A 21,721-nucleotide genomic window follows, 5' to 3' on the forward strand; every position below is an offset into this window, starting at 1 on the left:
AACACAGGCCTAGAGGCTACTAACGCCATACCAGCGCCTGCGTTTGTTACCGCCCCATGATCAGATCCATAGGAGCCAACTTTTCAAAATTATTGGGGGTGCTAAGCCCAGTGGAAATAACACTTCCTTGGCCACATACAAGGAATGTTCTCAATATTGGGGGTGCTCAAGCACCCACAGCACCCACAGAGTCGGCTCCTACGAACAGAGCCCCTGAGCGCGTGAAAGAAAGTGCTTTAAATACAGGTGAAAACGCTCAACCTCACCTCCTGAAGAATATAAAACAGAAAGGCCTCCTCTATGCGGTTTTGGAGTACAGCTGAAAGATGACTGGAATATGAAATAGCCCATGGTTCTGTGGGCGTGTTCACATGGTCCTACAGATGTGAAGATGTGTATTTAGCACATGGAAGTTTTGTATTGTTTTTGGTTTTGCATTTTTTGTATGTAGGTAATGCCTTTTGATACGTTGGCTCACCTGTATTTATATATGGTTGGCTGTTTGATTTTTTGGGAACACAGTTTTTTTTCTCTCTTTAGGTGGAGAGTTGTTTTGTGTGTTCTTTTTTTTTAAGCGTGCCAACAAAAACCCGTGATAGTAGCCCATCTCAGGAAGATTATAATGTCTCCTGGGGCAGTTGAGGCTTTATTTATCTAATTCTATTAGTTTTTTTACAGGGTGCTAACATCCATAGGTATTCTATAACAAAATATTTTTTGATATTTATTGAATACTAGTAAAAAAGGCCCATTTCTTAACGCAATGAAATGGGCGCTAGCAATATAATGAATTCCTGCCATTAATGTTTCCACGGTTGTATTCATAGTAACATAGTACATGACGGCAGAAAAAGACCTGCATGGTCCATCCAGTCTGCCCAAGACAAACTCATAAGTGTATACCTTACCTTGAATTGAATTTGTACCTGTCCTTTTCAGGGCACAGACCATATAAGTCTGCCCAGCAGTATTTCCCGCCTCCCAACCACCAGTCCCGCCTCCAAGCACCGGCTCTGGTACAGACCGTATAAGTCTGCCCTCCCCTATCCTCGCTTCCCAACCACCACCCCCTCTTTCCCCCACCTGCTCCGCCACCCAATTCGGAATATAATTGTTGTTTACATGTGTAAGATTTCTTTATATACAATATTTTTTGTGTAAACTGTGTTACAATGTGGTAAAAGTTTTCCTTGTTCAGGCCCTTCAATCAGTTTAACAATCACATCAGAAGAGCTCCTTACTCGTGAGAATGCAACATACAGTTGCTCATGTGAGAGACTGAGAGTGACAGTGTGTTTTACAGACAGTGTAAGAGAGAGATACACAGAGTGATTGAGTGTGTGTGTGATGTGTGTGAGTGACAAAGTGATTAAATGTTTGTCTTCCCTTCCGTTCTGTGCACTTGCCTCCACTGATGTTCGTACCTCCCTGTATATGATTGTTTGTTAGAGATTCAATCCACTCCACTTCCCTCCTCCAAGTTCTGTTCTGTCTGATTGGTGAGGGCAGGGACAGTGAGAGCCAATGAAACGCTGAACTACAGACTTACGAACCCTACCTACACTGCCACGGAGTCAGCTTCAGAATGTTGGAGGTGCTTTTTATTATATAGGATTGCTCAACAAAACGGGGCAAAATTATACATGGTATTAAATGCGTGTTATTTTGCCTGCCCTCTGAAGTGATGATCCAGGAGGTGGAACTCGGGTGGGGCATTGGATGTGGTTTCAGGTGTAGTTGGGGGTGGGGGGTATGGTATGTGGCGGGTTTTTCTGTTTCACAAAGTTGGCAACCCTACATACGACTCAGTGAAACAGCAGTTCTAGTGGTGAGGAAGGGGAACATAGGTTGAAAAATGCCAATTCGGAGATTTCTCTCATTTTAATCCCTCTCCTCTTCTCATCTGTGGCCAGAGTCCTTGGGTAGGTGCCATGGACCAGGGCTTACTGTGGGGAAAAGAGGGCGGAGTTAGGTCAGGGAAGAGAGATTCCCTTTGAAAATTTGATGTAGGCCCCCAAGTACGAAGTACCTGCAGGTAGCCTTAAAATTGTTTTTTTAAAGCTTTAAATGCTCGTTAACTTTACAACATATTCTGCAGTAATTGAAATGTTTTTGTTATTTATTTATAATTCAGTTGTGTAAATGAATGCAAAATCTTAACTTCTTTGAATGGCCAGTTATGTCTCAGCTGTCAGACAGAGTCAGCTGCCAAATTACAGGGCTAAGCAAATACGGATGTCCTCTGTTCAAGAGAAGTAAGATTGCATTGACCTTATAAAACTCAATTGCTTTACATATGAAGTCTAACCCTGAAGGCCAGCAAGAGGAGAGATAAGTATGTTAAAATTTAAAAAGTAAGATGGCTGTAAATAGAAACCAGGAACTCACATTTATCAGTATACGGCAAATGAGTCTGCATTTATTGCCTTTTAGCTATTGCGTTAGCCTGTCATGAGGCTCAACATTTATGCCTGATAAGTAACTTACTCATTAAACAACTCTTTTATATGTATTGCACAATGTTTCTGTATTTGGCAATCTGACCCCTAGCGCATCCACGGTATTCTATAATACTGCGTGCGATTTTCCAGAACATCCATGGGAGAAGACAGGGGAACAGATAGCTGGAGGGTCATATTAAAATGTTTTAGCCCCGAGTCGTGACCGGACAGGGGGAGTTTGGGCCCTCTGGGCTACTAAGAAGTGAAGGACTTCTAAAAGAGAAGCCTTCGAAGTGGCCTCGACCTCCAATTCAGGCTAGTGGGCTCTAATTTTATCATATTCAAAGAGGCCTTATTTTTCATGGCAGTTCTTTCCAGAGTTCCCCTTTACAAAATACTTGCTTAGCATTGTTTCCCATGCCTAACCTTTGGCGCCCATGCTTCTCTTCTTTTGAGTTGCACGCTATGAAATTTAGGTGTAGATGTTATAGAATAAAGACTAGGGCAGATAAGAACATAAGCGTTGCCATACTGGGACAGACCGAAGGTCCATCAAGCCCAGTATCCTGTTTCCAACAGTGGCCAATCCAGGTTACAAATACCTGGCAAGATCCTCAAACAGTACAATACATTTTATGCTGCTTATCCTAGAAATAAATGTAGACCTTCACTCTGTCGAGTGTCAAAAAACACGAACAAAAAAATAAACAAAATATATGATTGCAAATACAATGCCAGTGGAGGCTGGATGATTGTTATATAGTGAGGTAGGGTCTCATATGTTCAACACGGAAATATTTTTTCACTCAATACCGTGTTTCCCCGAAAATAAGACACTGTCTTATATTAATTTTTGCCCCCCAAAATGCGCTAGGTCTTATTTTCAGGGGCTGTCTTATTTTTCGGGGAAACATTGGGTTTGGATAGGGGTTGGCCCGCCCGCCCTCTTTCGCTCCCGGAAGTAACCTTAAACACCTCCTTTCACCTTCGCAGCAAGCAGCAGCAGGGCAGGCTACTCCTTCCTTCCGTGTCCCGCCCTCGCCTGATGTAACGTCCACGAGGGCGGGGCACGGAAGGAAGGAGAGGTCTGCCCTGCTGCTGCTTGCTGCGAAGGTGAAAGGAGGCGTTTAAGGTTACTTCCGGGAGCGACGGAGGGTGGGTGGAGGGGGGGCCCGGCGACCTCGGGTGGGGGGGGGGCAGCCCGGGGGCGGCCTTGTCCGGCTCTCGGCAGCCCTGCTTTCAAACAAAAATTTGCTAGGTCTTACTTTTGGGGGAGGCCTTATATCTACCAATTCAGGAAAACCTCTACTAGGTCTTATTTTCGGGGGATGTCTTACTTTCGGGGAAACAGGGTAGGTGAATATCTCACTCGTGTTTGTCATTTAATCATTGACTCAACCTCCACCATCCTATTTCCATCGTTAATTCGTGACTACTAATTGATACAACACTCTCAATATTATCAAAAAGACCACACCACTTATCTTAGGCAGGTTGGTGCAATATTGATAATATTGAGAGTGTTGTATCAATTAGTAGTCACAAATTAACGATGGAAATAGGATGGTGGAGGTTGAGTCAATGATTAAATGACAAACACGAGTGAGATATTCACCTATTGAGTGAAAAGATATTTTCGTGTTGAACATATGAGACCCTACCTCACTATATAACAATCATCCGGCCTCCACTGGCATTGTATTTGCATTCATATATTTTGTTTATTTTTTTTATCCTAGAAATAGGCAGTGGATTTTTCCCAAGTCCATCTTAATAATGGCTTACGGACTTTTCTTTTAGGAAGTTATCCAAACCTTTTTTAAGGTATGCGTAATTCCAAATTGTTGCCAACATCAATTATTGATTGTTAAGGCCGCGTTAACTAATTAACTTGTGTACACATCTGCCCTTGGCGCCTAATTTTGTGGAACCAAGTTTGGGGGACCTTTATAAGATGCGGGGGAAGTGCACTTTGGAAAGCTGCTCTGCACTTTAGTGCATAGGGCCCTGTGGAGGCAATTCAATAATTGGGTGTCTTCATTTTGGCGCCCTGAGGGCATGTGACTGGAATCTGCTATAATGGAAGCTAGATGTCCAGGTTCCATTACAGAACACTAGTGAATCCAATATCGGCACACCTAACCAGCCAGTATGAGTGCCTATATGCGGCAGGAATGCCCGTAACTTATAGTAGTCTGTAAGTTACCTGCATAAGTGGGAGATACACCTATGTCCCGCCCCTTTGTATACCCCCCTTGCAAATACTCACTATGTCAGTTATGCGTGTATTTACAGAATAGTGCTTAGGCAGTTTATTGACATATATGTGAAAAATGTACGCAAATGCATGCATATATGACAGTATTATTTACATTTGCACATGTAACGCATGTGTAAATGTAAGTGCCCAACTTATAGAACTACCCTTTTCTGGGGAATTCTGTAAAAGGCATCTAAAGTTAGGCCCTAATTCCATGCCCAAATTCAGCATGGAAGCACATTTCAACAGCTGCAACGTTCTGAAACGGGGCTGAAGTGGCAGATTGATGTAGAAAAACACCTACGTGCTCTGTTATAGAATAGCACCTAAGTGTATCTGTGTGCAGCTGCAAAAGGGGTGGTACCATGGGAGGTGCATGGGTGGGATAGGATGTTCTGGAAAATTGAACACAATATTACAGAATATTGCAGGTGATCTCCCAACTTGTGCGCTGGGATTTAAACCTGGTTTCAGTTGCTGTAAGTCCTTGCGCCCAGAGTTGGGCGTGGAATTCAGTGACAAATGTATAACTACTTTGAAGCAACCTTGTGAATAGTATATCAAGTGTTTGTAATTAAAATAAATAAATTAGGGTTGCATATTTAAAGCGCTAATAACACGATTAAAGCATTAATTGTTTAACTTGCATTTCTATCTCCCCCTTCCCCGTATCCAGCTTTGCCCCATCTGTTCCGCCTCCCCCATACTCTACGTTGCCCCCATCTGTTCCTGCCTTCCCCGTACTCTGCATTGCCCCACTGTCCTCTCCCGCTCCCGCTGGCTCACTCATTTGAGGCAGGCTGAAGCTCCTGTACCAGTCCGCTGCTTGTCTTCACCATGGCTGTGGCAGCAGCAAGCAAAAGGCAGACGCAAGGACATCCCCCTCTGTGCGCTGTCGCTGGCTCTATGGGACCCAGAAACAGGAAGTTACCACTTGATGTAACTCCCTGTTTCTGAATCTGGCAGAGCCAGACATCCCTGAGTCTGCCTTTTGCTTGTTGATACTGATGCTGCCACAGCCATGACGAAGACAAGCAGCGGACTGGTGCAACCTCAGACCACTTAAAATGAGTGATCCACCGGAGGGGAAAAGGACAGGGAGACAAGACGGGACAATGCAGAGTACAGGGAGGCGGGAAGAGATGGGGCAACGTATACGAGGGAGAAGGGAAGAAATGGGGCAAAGCTGGATACAGGGGTTGTGGGGAGAGACAGAGCAGCGTAGGCTATGGGGAGGGGAAAAGATGGGCCAATGCAGGATATGGAGGGTGCGGAGTGATGGAGCAGTGTAGACCATGGGGGAGGAGAGGAAGATATGGGGCAATATAGGATATGGGGGTGGGGAAAGAGAACAATGCATAATATGATGGGGAAGAGATGTGGCAATGCAGAATATGGGGATGAGGACAGACAGTGCAATGCAGGATATGGGGGGGCATGGAGCAATGTAGGATATAGAAGACAAGGCAATTCATCCAAGGATGATGGTTTTGTTTTTGTGGTAGTGGTGGTGAGGAGAGGAGAGACAGTAATATTATATGGTTGGGGGGAGGGGCGGGACCGAGAAATGGGGCAATGATGGATGGTGTGTGAGGGAAGAGATGGGTGATATTTGATGGTGAGGGTGAAGAGAGAGATGGGTCAATGGTGGATAATAGAGAGAGAGGAACAAGTCTGAATGATTGGGAGAGAGAAAGGGATGGCAGGGGAAGAGAGGGACAGATGTTGGAAATGGGGGATGGAAGAAAGATAAAAAAAAGGAGATGGTGGACATGAACAGAGGGTGAAGAGAAGAGCAAAGCTGCCCATGGATGGAGGGAAAGGGACGAGATGGAGACTAGATAGATTTGAGAAGGAGGCAGAAAAATGGAAGGAAGTTGGATGTGAAAGATGGAAATAGGGCAGAGAGTGAAGAAGAAAGGAGGAGAGAAAAGAAATAGTGAATGGACAGGGCCAGGGGGCCCTAGAAACAGAGCACAGAGAGAGGGAAGCAGAACCAGAGACAGGGATGATTAGAAAAATAAAATCACCAGACAACAAAGGTAAGAAAAATAATTTTATTTTCAGTTTAGTAATTTAAACGCCAGTTCTGAAAATGTACTTCTCTCTATATTCTACACTGTACAGGAGGAAATGTGAGGGGGGATGCTTTATGTAATTAATCGTATGATTACAATTTTTAATTGATGTGCAGCCCTAAAATAAATAAATAAAATTCTATAAAGAATGCTTATCCCAGGCTGCTATTTACTGAATCCAGCCCTGTTTAATCTCTAGGCTCTCATTTTTGCCTTTTGTCACTTTTTTTTTAACCAGAAACACCTGTAATTGTATTGTTTAAGTTGTTTATATGGGAGTAATTTATTACAGAACAAGCTCATCTTAAAAGCTTCAGCTGGAAAAACGTTCAAACTGTCATTCGTTAGATAAGATTTTTAAAACTGTAATTGGTATCAGTAAGTTTAGTCTGTCCTGTCACTTTTGGGAGATGCCTGTGCATTTCACTCATGCTATATAGTCTGTGACAGCATAGTTATATTTTAGTGTTCCCTCTGAATTATTCATTCAACAAGGCCTGGCAGAAACATAAGGTAAAAATGATCTACTGATTTGTCCTGGTGACAGCTTATTAAATTACACGCGCTTCAACTTTCCTCTCAGGAAGAACCAAATTCCAAATACTGTCTATGGAGACGTTTTATGATTTTCATTCACATCCATAACAGAAATAGAGTTAGAACTGCGGTAAACTAGATTGTTGTTATGTAAAAGGTAACTGTACTCTTGAAAATGTACTCAAAACAAAGTTAATTGTGTAAGTTGTAACCTAGGCAAATGTGGAGTGGAGGAGTAGCCTAGTGGTTAGTGTGGTGGGCTTTGAGCCTGGTGAATTGGGTTCAATTCAATTCAATTCGTCTAGCTCCATCCCTGGCTGCCTTCAAATCCGGGCTAAAGGCCTACCTGTTTGATGCTGCTTTCGACTCCTGACTTGTCACTTTTATCTTATCCTTGTGTCCTTCTGTCTGTCCTTCCCTTATAACACAGTAACATAGTAGATGACGGCAGAAAAAGACCTGCACGGTCCATCCAGTCTGCCCAACAAGTTATTCAAAGTCGTTAACTCGCGACAGGATTGTGAAAAATTACAGAAGGACCTTACGAGACTGGGAGACTAGGCGGCTAAATAGCAGATGACGTTTAATGTGAGCAAGTGCAAGGGGATGCATGTGGGAAAAAAGAACCTGAATTATAGCTACGTCATGCAAGGTTCCACGTTAGGAGTTATGGACCAAGAAAGGGATCTGGGTGTCATCGTCGATAATACACTGAAACCTTCTGCTCAGTGTGCTGCTGCGGCTAGGAAAGCGAATAGAATGTTGGGTATTATTAGGAAAGGTATGGAAAACAGGTGTGAGGATGTTATAATGTCGTTGTATCGCTCCATGGTGCGACCGCACCTTGAGTATTGTGTTCAATTCTGGTCGCCGCATCTCAAGAAAGATATAGTGGAACTGGAAAAGGTGCAGCGAAGGGCAACTAAAATGATAGCGGGGATGGGACGACTTCCTTATCTTATGAAGAAAGACTAAGGAGGCTAGGGCTTTTCAGCTTGGAGAAGAGACGACTGAGGGGAGACATGATAGAGGTATATAAAATAATGAGTGGAGTGGATCCTTATTGATCCTGTCTGTTTGTCCTGATTTAGATTGCAAGCTCTCTTGAGCAGTGACTGTCTTTCTTCATGTTCAATTGTAAAGCGCTGCGTACGACTGGTAGCGCTATAGAAGTGACTTATAGTAGTAGTAGTAGTAATTCCCACTGCAGCTTCTTGTGACTCTGGGCAAGTCACTGAACTCTCCATTGCCCCAGGTATAAAATAAGTACCTGTATATATGTAAACTGCTTTGATTGTAACCACAGAAAAGAGGTACATCAAATCCCATCCCAATTATGTGCTGTATAATGAGGTAGGGACATAATTTGCTCAGAACCTCCCCCCACCCAAGACATCTCCCAGCCTTCCCCAGAAACTCGAAACTCCTCCAACTCCTGACATTTTTTTTAATCCCTCCCCACTCCACACCTACCTCCAAAGGCAGGAGCAATGCCGAATTGCTCCTGCCTCCAGGAACGCTTTTCTAAAACTCAGACATCTCGTGCATTCCTCTTTTGAAATGTTTATTTTTCAGGCCCTCCCAATTGTGCCCAAAATACATTCATCCCAGGACTCCTGGCCATAGACCCATTTTTGAGTTTTAGATATACACATCTAAAACTTTACCATGTATGTATGCATCCTAATGTAATACCATTCGTAACTCTGTTAACCGGAAATGGCAATCGCCATTACGGCAAATGTAAGCCACATTGAGCCTGCAAATTGGTGGGAAAATGTGGGATACAAATGCTACAAATAAATAAAATAAATATCCTGGCTTTGTAAAATCGGAATTAGATGTTTATGCATGATAAATGTATATGTGTAGTTTATGCATGTCTAAAAGCCGAATAGCACTTCTATAGTAAGTACCATAGTGTGTAAATAACTAGAATATCGCTATTTATGTACATTCCTGCCCCCTAAATCTAGGCATAGCAGAAGGTAATTCAATAATAGGGCATCTATTTTAAGCCTATTCTATAAAGAAAACTCGTTCCCTGATATTCAGCGTTATTTAACTGGCCAGGAATGGCTCCTGGCCAGTTAAATAGTGCTTAACCAGCTTAGTGGAGTCTTTCCTGGAAGCTAGCAAAATGTGGAAGACTTCCTCCAGCAAATCTTAGGATTCAAATTTTACACTGTCAACATCTAAGCCAAGAGGGCCAGGGATTGGAGGTTGGGATGCAGAAGAGAGCCCTCACTCTGTATGATGAGGGTTGGAAAATATCACAATCTCCACGGATCTTCAGAGGACAACAAAGAGGAAACCAGATCTGCCTTGGCCAGTAAGGTGCGATTAGGATCATAGTTCCCTGATCTTTCTTGAGTTTCAGCAAAGTCTTCTCTATGAGAGGTATCAGAGGATATGTATACTGCTAGTCTTTCATGTGGTCTGAGCCTGGAACAGAACTGGGGGACTTTGTTGTTGAGATGAGTGGCAAAAAGATCGACAGAGGGGGAGCCCCACACTTGGAAGATTTTGCGGGCTACTCATATTCAGAAACCACTCATGCAGGTGCAAAACCCTGCTCAGTCTGTCTGCCAGGCAGTTGTCTTTTCCTGGTAGGTATGTAGCTTGAAATACCATTCCGTGAAGGAGGGCCCAGTGCCACATTCCCACTGCTTCTTGACACAAGGGGTAGGATCCCGTACCCCTCTGCTTGTCTACATAGAATATTGTAACCTGGTTGCCTGTTTGAATGAGACTAATTTGGTTCTGTAGCCAATCTCTGAAAGCCTTTAGGCATTCCAAATGACCCTCAGATCGAGGAGGTTGATATGAAGATCTGTTTCCTGAGCAGACCAAGTTCCCTGGGTGTGAAGCACATCTACATTAGCTCCCCACCCTAAGTTGGATGCATCTGTTGTTAACACCTGAGGAGGCAGAATTTGGAATGGTAAGTCCCACAGTCAAATTTGATTGAATTGTCCACCAGAGAAGGGCATGAGTTAACTTTGGTGGAATCTGAATGGCATCTACTAGATTCCCAGCCATCTGAGACCACTGGGAAGATAGAGGTCACTGGGCTGATCTCAAATGGAGCCATGCCATGGGAGTGACATGCACTGTTGAGACCATGTGGCCCCATCAATCTCAACATTTGCTAAGCTGTGAGGTACTTGCTGCTTTAGACCTGCGAGACTAGTGCTATCAAGATGTTTGCTCTTGTTCGTGGGAGAAAAGCCTAAGCCTGTAATATATCAAGCAGGGCTCCTATGTACTCCAATCACCGGACCAGAAAGTGGGACTTGGAGTAGTATATGACAAATCCTAGTAACTCCACCTGAATAGTTAGGCGCATTGACTCTGTTGCTGCCTCCTGCAATGTGCTCTTGACCAGTCAATCATACAGTTAGGGAAGCACATATACTCCCAGTCTGCGTAAATACACCTCTACTACCGCTAGACACTTTGTGAATACCCTGGGAGCTGACACAAGGCCAAATGATAGAGCATGATGCTGGTAGTGGCATTTCCATAACTGAAATCTGAGATACCTCCTGTGACTGGGAAGTATCAAAATGTGAGTATATGCATCCTTCAAGTCCTGAACTACTGATTCTAGGTCAGAGACATGCAGCCATGAGAGTCTGCAAATCCCCACATCCATGGTGGAGAGTCTGGATGTTATATCAAAAGAGCTGTACTTGCTCCTAGCCAGATATTTTCTACACTCCAGCTGTTTACTGGCCAGCTGGCGAAGCTTTGCGGCCTGCTCCTATAGGAGAGGATCTGCAACACCTAGTGTACTGTGGACCAAAGACTTCAAGTAAAGGCTTATGAAAGAGCTGGTAAGACTGGACGTGGGCAATGAGCATCAGGACATGAAAAGCTTTCCTCCCAAATGAGTCCAGTGTCCAAGCCTCTTTACCTGGGGGGTGCCGAGGCATGAGTGCTGGAGCTCCTAGCTTTTTTGAGGATGGATTGAACCACCAGAGAGTGGTGAGGCAGCTGGGCCCTCTCAAATCCAGAAGCCTTCTGGATACTATACTGCATATCCAGCTTCTTAGGCGCTACCTGCACTGAGAGGGAAGATTCTCAATTCTTTGTCAGTGCTTCTTTAAGGATAGGATGCAATGGTACTGTGACCCCTTCCTTAGAAGGAGACTCATAGTCTAGGACAGTTAATGTTTCTGCCCTAAGCTCTCCCTCCATCTCTAACTTAAAGGGGATGGAAGCAGCCATCTCTCTAACAAAACCAGTGAAAGAGAGACCCTCAGGTGGAGATTTACGTCTCTCTTGAGGTGGGGAGGACTCTTAGTAACATAGTAACATAGTTTCACCAAAGGGAAATCGTGCCAAACGAATCTCATTGAATTCTTTGACTGGGTGACAGGAGAATTAAATCAAGGACGTGCTATGGACATCATCTACTTAGATTTCAGCAAGGCTTTCGACACGGTTCCCCACAGGAGGCTCTTAAATAAACTAGACGGCCTGAAGATAGGACCCGAAGTGGTGAACTGGATTAGGAACTGGTTGACGGACAGATGCCAGAGGGTGGTGGTGAATGGAGTTCGCTCGGAGGAGGGAAAGGTGAGTAGTGGAGTGCCTCAGGGATCGGTGCTGGGGCCGATTCTGTTCAATATATTTGTAAGTGACATTGCCGAAGGGTTACAAGGTAAAGTTTGCCTTTTTGCGGATGACACCAAGATTTGCAACAGAGTGGACACCCCGGAGGGTGTGGAAAACATGAAAAAAGATCTGAAGAAGCTAGAAGAATGGTCTAACGTTTGGCAATTAAAATTCAATGCGAAGAAATGCAAAGTGATGCACTTAGGGAGTAGAAATCCAAGGGAGACGTATGTGTTAGGCGGGGAGAGTCTGATAGGTACGGACGGGGAGAGGGATCTTGGGGTGATAGTATCTGAGGACCTGAAGGCGACGAAACAGTGCGACAAGGCGGTGGCAGTAGCTAGAAGATTGCTAGGCTGTATAGAGAGAGGAGTGACCAGCAGAAGAAAGGAAGTTTTAATGCCCCTGTATAAGACGTTGGTGAGGCCCCACCTGGAGTATTGTGTTCAGTTTTGGAGGCCGTATCTTGCAAAGGATGTTAAAAAAAAAGGAAGCGGTGCAAAGAAAAGCTACGAGGATGGTATGGGATTTACGTTCCAAGACGTATGAAGAGAGGCTTGCTGACCTGAACATGTACACCCTGGAGGAAAGGAGGAACAGGGGTGATATGATACAGACGTTCAAATATTTGAAAGGTATTAATCCGCAAACGAATCTTTTCCGGAGATGGGAAGGCGGTAGAACGAGAGGACATGAAATGAGATTGAAGGGGGGCAGACTCAGGAAAGATGTCAGGAAGTATTTTTTCACAGAGAGGGTGGTGGACGCTTGGAATGCCCTCCCGCGGGAGGTGGTGGAGATGAAAACGGTAACGGAGTTCAAACATGCGTGGGATATGCATAGAGGAATCCTGTGCAGAAGGAATGGATCCTCAGAAGCTTAGCTGAAATTGGGTGGCGGAGCAGTTGGGGGGAAGAGGGGGTGGTGGTTGGGAGGCGAGGATAGGGGAGGGCAGACTTATACGGTCTGTACCAGAGCCAGTGATGGGAGGCAGGACTGGTGGTTGGGAGGCGGGAAATACTGCTGGGCAGACTTATATGGTCTGTGCCCTGAAAAGGACAGGTACAAATTCAAGGTAAGGTATACACATATGAGTTTGTCTTGGGCAGACTGGATGGACCATGCAGGTCTTTTTCTGCCGTCATCTACTATGTTACTATGTTACTATATATGTTGAACTCAGTTCCCCAGGATCGAAGTCCACTGCACTAACCACTAGGCTACTCCTCCACTAGCAACATTCCATGTAGAAGCCTGCCCTTGCAGGTCAGCAATGCAGCCGCGCAGGCTTCTGTTTCTGTGAGTCTGACGTCCTGCATGCATTGCTGATCTGCAAGGGCAGGCTTCTACAAGGAATGTTGCTAGTGGAATAGCAACATTCCATGTAGAATCTCAAATAGTAGCAACAGAATCTCAATAGTAGCAACATTCCATCTAGAATCTCCAATAGTAGCAACATTCCATGTAGAATCTCAAATAGGGAAAGGGAAATGGGACTTGATATACTGCCTTTCTATGGTATTTTGCAACTACATTCAAAGTGGTTTACATATACAGGTACTTATTTTGTACCTGGGGCAATGGAGGGGTAAGTGACTTGCCCACAGTCACAAGGAGCTGCAGTGGGAATTGAACCCAGTTCCCCAGGATCAAAGTCCGCTGCACTAGGCTACTCCTTCACTCCAAGAAAACAAAGGTTTAAAAATGTCAATAAATCTTTAATTTAAAAGTATTTAAAAAGTCAATAATTCTAAAAAGGGTCATACAAATTTCCACAAAACAATATCCACCAGAGAATGTGAGTTGGAGCACAAATGAACAGATGGACTCAACACAGATCTGTGTTTCGGTATTAACACTTGCTTCAGGAGCCACAGAGTCTGATTGCTACAGTATTGAGCCTAATGTGCTGAAAAGCACCTCAGTGGTGGCAGCGTAAACACTATCAACAGTTGAAGCACTTAGAATCCTCTATTAGTTCCTTGGAAGAGAAGGGGGAATTGGGAGGATGTCAGCTTACTTTATTCATTTGTTGGGTGGTTGCGTAGCAGGAGCTTGTGTCCCTTAATTCTAGAATGCAAGAGTTAGGATAAGTTTCAGCTGAAAGTTTAGCCAGAAGGATTCTGCTGAAAATCAACTTAAGGAAGAAGTTCTCTGCCTTACCAGCTACTGTACCGATTGATGTTGTGAGTAATAGTAATAGTTAAATCCAGGAAAGTTATCAGTTAAGCCTTTACTGCCTTTTTCTTCTTTTTCCCCTCCCTGCCCATCTTCAAAGCCTTGCTCAAAGCCCACCTCTTCAATGTTGCCTTCGGCACCTAACCACCATACCTCTATTCAGGAAATCTAGACTGCCCCAACTTGACACTTGACATTTCGCCCATTAGATTGTAAGCTCTTTGGAGCAGGGACTGTCCTTTTTGTTAAACTGTACAGCGCTGCGTAACCCTAGTAGCGTTCTAGAAATGTTAAGTAGTAGTAGTAGTTCTTCATTATGAACTCCAATAATTCTCCCCTACCCCCCTTTATATTGTGATTTAAGGTTAAAGGTCATTAGCTAAAGAACTGTATTTACTTATAGCTATATTTTTGCTTGTTCTGGGGGGGGGGGGGGGTTGTCTTGCCTTATTGTCTATGACCTGTAAATATTTCTTGAGCAAGTGTATACTCGTGTAATAATGTTAAACTTAATAAATATAAAAAAAGAAAATCAACTTAAAGTGGTCAAAATTTTAGCAAGCTAAGTCATACTCACACAGGGCTTTTTACCATATTGACCTCAAATCTAATACTGAAAATTCCTGGTGCCCAATATGGACATGTATGTGTGGTATTCTATAACACTGTGTGCAAATTTCCAGGATGCCCCTGATCCGCCCATGTCCCTCCCATGGTGATGCCCCCTTTTGGGTTGCGTGCCATGGGATTTGGGTGTACAGTTTTATAGAATAGCATGTAACAAGATGCACATGCAAATCCAAATTGGTCCTGATTAACATCAATAATGGATTGTTAGCACCCAATTGACGTTAATTGGCTTGTTACCCAATTTAGTTGCACGTGCATTTCAGGATCATACCCAAATTAAGGTAATTGAGCGCCCTTTATAGAATCCCCTTGTTAATGTCTGCTTTTGAAATAAAAGTTTTTATCTTGTGCACATTAATTTTTAACATGGCATAATGGTCAAATGGGCATTGTTAGGCCAGAGCTAGCAAAGAAACTTTGATTGCATTTTTTTTACTGTAAGCGAAGAATAATTATTTGACTTGTTAACTATGCTTGAGTTTGTCTGGGACTGCATTTGAGTTTTTAAACCCCTCTGGGACAGTATCTTTGTACCTGAATATCCAGCAAGCAATAAAGGAACAGCTTTTCACCAATTTGGACCATCTTGGTTCTTCATTCGTTCCACTCCTGTGATTTATTGTAACTATCTTATATAAAATTTAGCAAACACATCCATTATTAAAGATATACTTGGAAGATTAATCAAATCAGTATTTGTTCAACATTGTTCAAAACAAACCACTGGACACATTTTTATCATGAGAAGCGTATTTACAAAATACTTAGTGCATGCATTCTAAAATAGAAAAACATACCCAGTATTCGAATTTGCATGACTGTTCCATGTAGACCAAAGAACATCCAAAGGGGCTGTGAGCAGTCCACGCAGACCTGCATACCAGCATTGCACCCATTGTGGTTTAAATGCAGTTCACCTTCTGAATTTACCATAAATCCCAAGATATCCCCACTCTGGAGAGGCACTAATACTCTACACACCGCCCAGAATTCTTTTCTATCAACCAGAGACTCCGGATTGTAGGGAAGGTCACTCGGCCTCAGAGTACCCGGGTCACATGAGGTCACACCATAAGACAGTGTTCCAATACGCGAAGCATTAGATTTGTTAATTTTGACAAAAATGATTTCGTTGATTCTTAGGGGTCTGTTGGTGAACACTAAAGTCCTTTCGTCTCGGGCATGTTCTAGTCGTGCAACTGTTTGGTCATCAAGAGTTTTGATATGGGCTCCTCTGAGAGCATGGAAGCGGAGATCACTTTCAAGCTGTGATGGGAGAAGATGGGAATGCTGGGAGTTCAGAGAATTCTGTGGGATGGGACACATAGTACCTATCATTTGAAAGTTTTCTTCTTGGAGATTTAGGTCGCAAAGGCTTACAGAGAGTCGTGTGTCTTCTGTCTCTCTTCGTAACGATGGCCGTCGAATTGCAGTGAAAGACCTTGGACGGAGGCAGTCAGGAGGGATTATTTCACTGTCTGTTAAAAGAAAAAAAGCAATAACACAATAAGGCCAATTCAGATATATTGCATCTGTAAGTTACCTTTGAGAGAGAAAAATGTTACAGCAAAACATATCATATTGTAAGGGAATTTTTTTCATAATACCAGTAGTTTCAAATTCATGTTTTCCAGTTAACCACTATTTAAGATGTAGTGACCAGGTTAGCAATTCCAGTGTTGGAGGACTGCAAAGCTTGATTTTAAGTATATCCACATTAGTAGAGCTCTGTCAGGCAGGGACTCTCTCTTCATGTTCAAGTGTACAGCGCTGCATACGTCTAGTAGCACTATAGAAATGACAAGTAGTAGTAATATATCTGCACAGAAACAGGTTAATTTGAATATTTAGGTTACTCTAAAAACCAGGCTTGGTTATGTCTGTTAAAGGACAGAGTTACCTAACCTGGGCTAGAATAACTTATGAAACTGCAAATAAGGTGATTTCAAGGTCTTGGCCTTACCCTGCCACATCCAAATAATATTTACTATTTCACCAACAATAATAATTTGAATTTTTTACTTTGTATTTGTCTTTGAATTATTTACTTATACTGTTAATTATGTGATGTATATTGAATTTGTGTAGTATTTTTATTGTTTCATCTTGCTTGTGTTGTGTGGTTCTTGTTTGCTTGATCCTGTCCAATTGAAATTTTAGAATTTCTTTCTGTCTTTTTATTTTAGTCTGTGTGCTGGTTTGGCCTTCCTGTCAGTAAAAATGGTGAAAGCAAATACAAATAAACTGTAAATCTTTCATCCAAACAGGAAGTAATATTCTGCTGCCTTACATAAAGATTGCTCATAGCTTGCCCTTGATTTTCCCCACAAATCCTCTTAGGAAAAGGAAGCCTTGTAATTATCTCTGCTGCTAGCATGGATTTAAGACATCTTGATAAGAATGGTGACAGACTGCGGGGAATAAAGCTTAGTTTAGGAAAGTAATTACGGCCCGATATTCAGCCAGCGGTGATCAGCATTTTTCTGACTGCTGCCAGCATTATCCATGGAAATTCAATGCTGGGTTATGTCCGGGCTCCTGCATTGAATTTTCAAGTATACAGCTTGTTAAGTGTGACATTCAGCACTTAACCAGCTATATTGAACTGCATAAAGACAGGACTGACTTTTACCCAATCCCATTTATGTGGTTACCTTGGCTGGTTAAGTGCTGAATATCAACACTTAACCGGCCAAATGCTGATTCTGCCCCCGAAACACCCCAAAATAGCCGGTTTCGGATAGGCCGCTGAATATGCCTGGTTAGCTCGGGACAGGCGATTTAAATGGCCAGGAGCCTCCCTGGTTAAGTCATTTTAAATATTGAGCTCATAACTTTTAGGTAGCTTTCTTTAACAAAGGGTTATACACAAGAACTTTTATCACATTTGACTTCTCTTGATAAGTAGCTTGTTCAAGTTTTCATCAAGATGGTAAGAAAGGTTTCAGGTCTGGGTTTTCAGATTTCTTAACTAGGTTTCAATAACTGCTAGACATAATTATTATCCCATAAGCCTGCTGTCCATGGAGCACATGCAGTGTGATGGGAACTATCAATGGACTAAATACATTCAGTATATTTCTGCAAAAGAGGCAAATGCAGGGGAGACATTTTTAAAAATATTTTGTTTTGTAGAACTGTTCAAAAGTCCTCTCGTTTTGCTTCATATAGGGAAAAATGGCTACCACTTGTCTCTTACTTTGATACGGTACAGATATAAGTACTAAATTTGATGTATTTTATGGCATATGCATGCTTTATACTTTGATTTGTATGCTCCAGCCCCATCCCCTTTTTTTAATTTTATTTGTACCCTGTGCTTTCCCACTCATGGCAGGCTCAATGTGGCTTAGGTACTTATTTGTACCTGGGGCAATGGAGGGTTAAGTGACCTGCCCAGAGTCACAAGGAGCTGCCTGTGCCTGCAGTGGGAATCGAACCTAGTTCCCCAGGACCAAAGTCCACCACACTAACCACTAGGCGACTCCTCTGTACGTGCAGGATGTCAGACTCACAGAAACAGAAGCCTGCGCGGCTGCAAGGGCAGGCTTCTACATGGAATGTTGCTAGTGGAATAGCAACATTAACATTCCATGTAGAATCTCAAATAGTAGCAACATTCCATGTAGAATCTCAAATAGTAGCAACATTCCATGTAGAATCTGAAATAGGGAAAGGGAACTGGGACTTGATATGCTGCCTTTCTGTGGGGTTTACATAGTATATACAGGTACATATTTGTACCTGGGGCAATGGAGGGTTAAGTGACTTGCCCAGAGTCACAAGGAGCTGCCTGTGCCTGAAGTGGGAACTGAACCCAGGTCCCCAGGACCAAAGTCCATCACTCTAACCACTAGGCCACTCCTCCTCCTCTTCTTTGCCTCTTTTCTCCCTCTCTCTTGTTTTCACTTAATTTGAGTCTAGATATAGATTGCTACTTCTTAAATGCGAGTAAAATATTGCTTGTTGTTGTGCTGTGAGTTCTTGCTTATGTTTGTATTGAAAACCAATAAAAGAAATATTTAAATTAAAAAAAAAAAGTCCTTTAGTTTCAGGAGTCCTAAAAACTGTTATCCTATCTCTTGAATTTTCATGACAGCCTTCAGCTAAACAACTGCTCATTTTAGACAGTAACCCCAAAATTATATAAATGGTGCTTAAAATTGTATGTGCAAATTTGGGCATATATCCAATTTGTTAATGCAATTTAATTGAGTGAGCCAACTAGCACTGATAATTCGGGGTTAATAATCAATTAACACTAATTGACTTTAATTGAAATTTATGTCCGCATGTTTATTTTAGAGATCTGCACGTATATTTTACATGCGGCTCCGAAGGGGGCATGGCCACGGGAGGGTCATGGGTGGATCAGGGGCATTCCTAGAATTTATGTAAGCTGTTATGTTAAAGAACAACAGAGATCTATATCTAATTCAGACGCAAGGATTTACACCAGGGTTTACAGAATTTGGTCCTTTTTAAAAAAAATTTTATTTATCATTTTACTTAATTACATTCACATTTATCACATAAATGTAAGGAAAAACAGAAATTAATATAAAGGAAAAAGAAAACATTTTCTCTCATCAATATATATTATATAATTGTCCACAATTGGGAGATCCAAGATCAGGAAAAGAATCTCAAGGAAAATAAGAAAAACTCAAAATGGTTAATCTTACAATTCACATTTTCTGAGGGAGGAAGGTTAATCGGTAATTGTAGCCGGTACAGTGGTAACTAAAGGAAGTTGCTGCAGAGGGTTCTTCATCTGTTCTTTCAACTCCACAAACTCTTGTGATTTCTTAGGTTCAACAAATAAGTAATAAGGAAATAAAACACAAGGGAATCGCACTAGGAAGGTCCCACCTAGGGCAATGATTCCTGGCTTAAAAGCCAAGAATTCACGCCTCCTAGTCTGCGATTCCCTTGATATGTCAGGAAATATATTCATCTTTGAACCCAAAAAACTATCAGCCGTGTGTCGGAAATACAATTTCAAAACATTGTTCCTATCTAAATCAAAGGCGAAAGTCACTAATAATATAACTCTATCTGTAATTTCTGAATTTTCCAAAATGTCAGTTAAGTTCACCTCTCTTTTCTCTGATAAAGAAAATTTTAAGGGAAATATACATCACTTTAGACACCAGAGGGTGGCTATCAAAAGGTATTTGCAAAATATCCTTCAACAGTTCAGTAGCTAATGTTATAGGAAGATTTATCATTCTCAAGTTATTTTTCCTTAATTGGTTCTCCAGAAATTCCAATTTTTACAAGAAACATGGCTGTCCTTCATTACCAAATTAACTGATTTTCGTAGAGAAACCATTTCCGTAGTCAAAGTCTCTGTTTTTATATCTTGGACTTTCACTTTGTTAGATAAGTATTAATATAAATTCTTTAACTCGCATGTTTAGTCCTGAAAATTTTTAAACATCTGAAGAAGAGAGTTATTCACACTCTGCAGCACTTCCCATAGTACGTCCATTGTGACATTATTGGCCTCACCAGATCCAATTTTTCCACAGAAACTGCTCCAGATATCTTCGGGGGGGGGGGGGGGGGGGGGGGGGGAGAGCTCACTCTCCAATCCCCCAGTTGGTTTATTTTCCGGAGTCGATGCTGCACCAGCAGCGCCTCGGGTCGCGTGAAAATCCTAACCCACTTCGGGCGTTTCCACTGTCGACCTCCATAGCAAAGCGTTACTGTTTCCGGGTCTTGGAGGGGTCGTGCCAGCAGGGGGACTCAAAGTCACTCCCTCTCCACTGAGATTCGGCAATAAAGCCTTGCTGTTCCCCGAAGCAGGAACCGATATCCCTGACGGTATGACCCCGAATCTCTCCAAAGTAGGCTGAGAAGTGGTGGGAACCCCAGCCGTGTTTGAGGAGGACAACACCAGGGCTTTGCCTTTTCTCTTCCCCATTCTCTGGGGAGCGCGCCTACTTCTGCGTAAGGCACTCAGTTCATAGATAATGGTAAATATGATGAGTGGAATTATCATACAAGTTGCTCATGTTTTGTTATAAAACAGGGATATGTACTTAAAATAAACTTTTACTTAAAAAAAGAAGAAGAATTGTGCTCTGCATGTGTGGTCCAAAAATCAGATGAGTGGATTTTTGTTTATTCTATTATGTCCAATGGACACCGGATTTATAAATTTACATCTCTAAACTATTTGTAAAATTCTTTACCATTTATTTAACCCTGAGTTCTCAAATAAGAAGACCTAAAGACACTTAAGTATTTATTTCTCATAAGAAATCAGGGGCCAGAAGGCATCTTCATGGTGGCATGCAGAAGTTTTTTTTATTAGTTACATTTGTACCCCGCGCTTTCCCACTCATGGCAGGCTCAATGCGGCTTACATGGGGCAATGGAGGGTTAAGTGACTTACCCAGAGTCACAAGGAGCTGCCTGTGCCTGAAGTGGGAATCAAACTCAGTTCCTCAGGACCAAAGTCCACCACCCTAACCACTAGGCCACTCCTCCACTGTTGCTACTATTTGAGATTCTACATGGAATGTTGCTATTCCACCAATGTGGCCGCGCAGGCTTCTGCTTCTGTGAGTCTGACGTCCTGCACGTATGTGCAGGACATCAGACTCGCAGAAACAGAAGCCTGCGCAGCTTTCTACATGGAATGTTGCTAGTGGAATAGCAACATTCCATGTAGAATCTCCAATAGTAGCAACATTCCATGTAGAATCTCAAATAGTAGCAACATTCCATGTAGAATCTTCAAAAGTATCTATTTTATTTTTGTTACATTTGTACCCTGCGCTTTCCCACTCATGACAGGCTCAATGCGGCTTCCATGGGGCAATGGAGGGTTAAGAGATCAAATTTGGATAGATACAGTGGTAATGTGTTACAGTTCATAAAAGATACAAGTGGTATTACATAAAGAACTTAAGTGATATAGTAGAATTTTCACTCTGGAATGGGGATCGCCATGACGGATCAAT

At 42.6% G+C, this 21,721-nt stretch overlaps 1 protein-coding gene across 2 annotated transcripts in view; it reads right to left on the minus strand.

Moving 5' to 3' along the window:
• The window catches only part of NEURL1 (neuralized E3 ubiquitin protein ligase 1), a 453,595-nt gene that overhangs the window by 9,981 nt on the left and 421,893 nt on the right, over window positions 1-21,721 (minus strand). For both annotated transcript variants that reach the window (XM_030202804.1, XM_030202805.1), the window contains exon 4: window positions 15,545-16,225. In XM_030202804.1, the coding sequence (XP_030058664.1) occupies window positions 15,545-16,225 (681 nt within the window). The remainder of the gene's footprint in view (window positions 1-15,544; window positions 16,226-21,721) is intronic.

This window comes from Microcaecilia unicolor, chromosome 5 (assembly GCF_901765095.1).
Source record: "Microcaecilia unicolor chromosome 5, aMicUni1.1, whole genome shotgun sequence".
In the NCBI taxonomy this organism is placed as follows: Eukaryota; Metazoa; Chordata; class Amphibia; order Gymnophiona; family Siphonopidae; genus Microcaecilia; species Microcaecilia unicolor.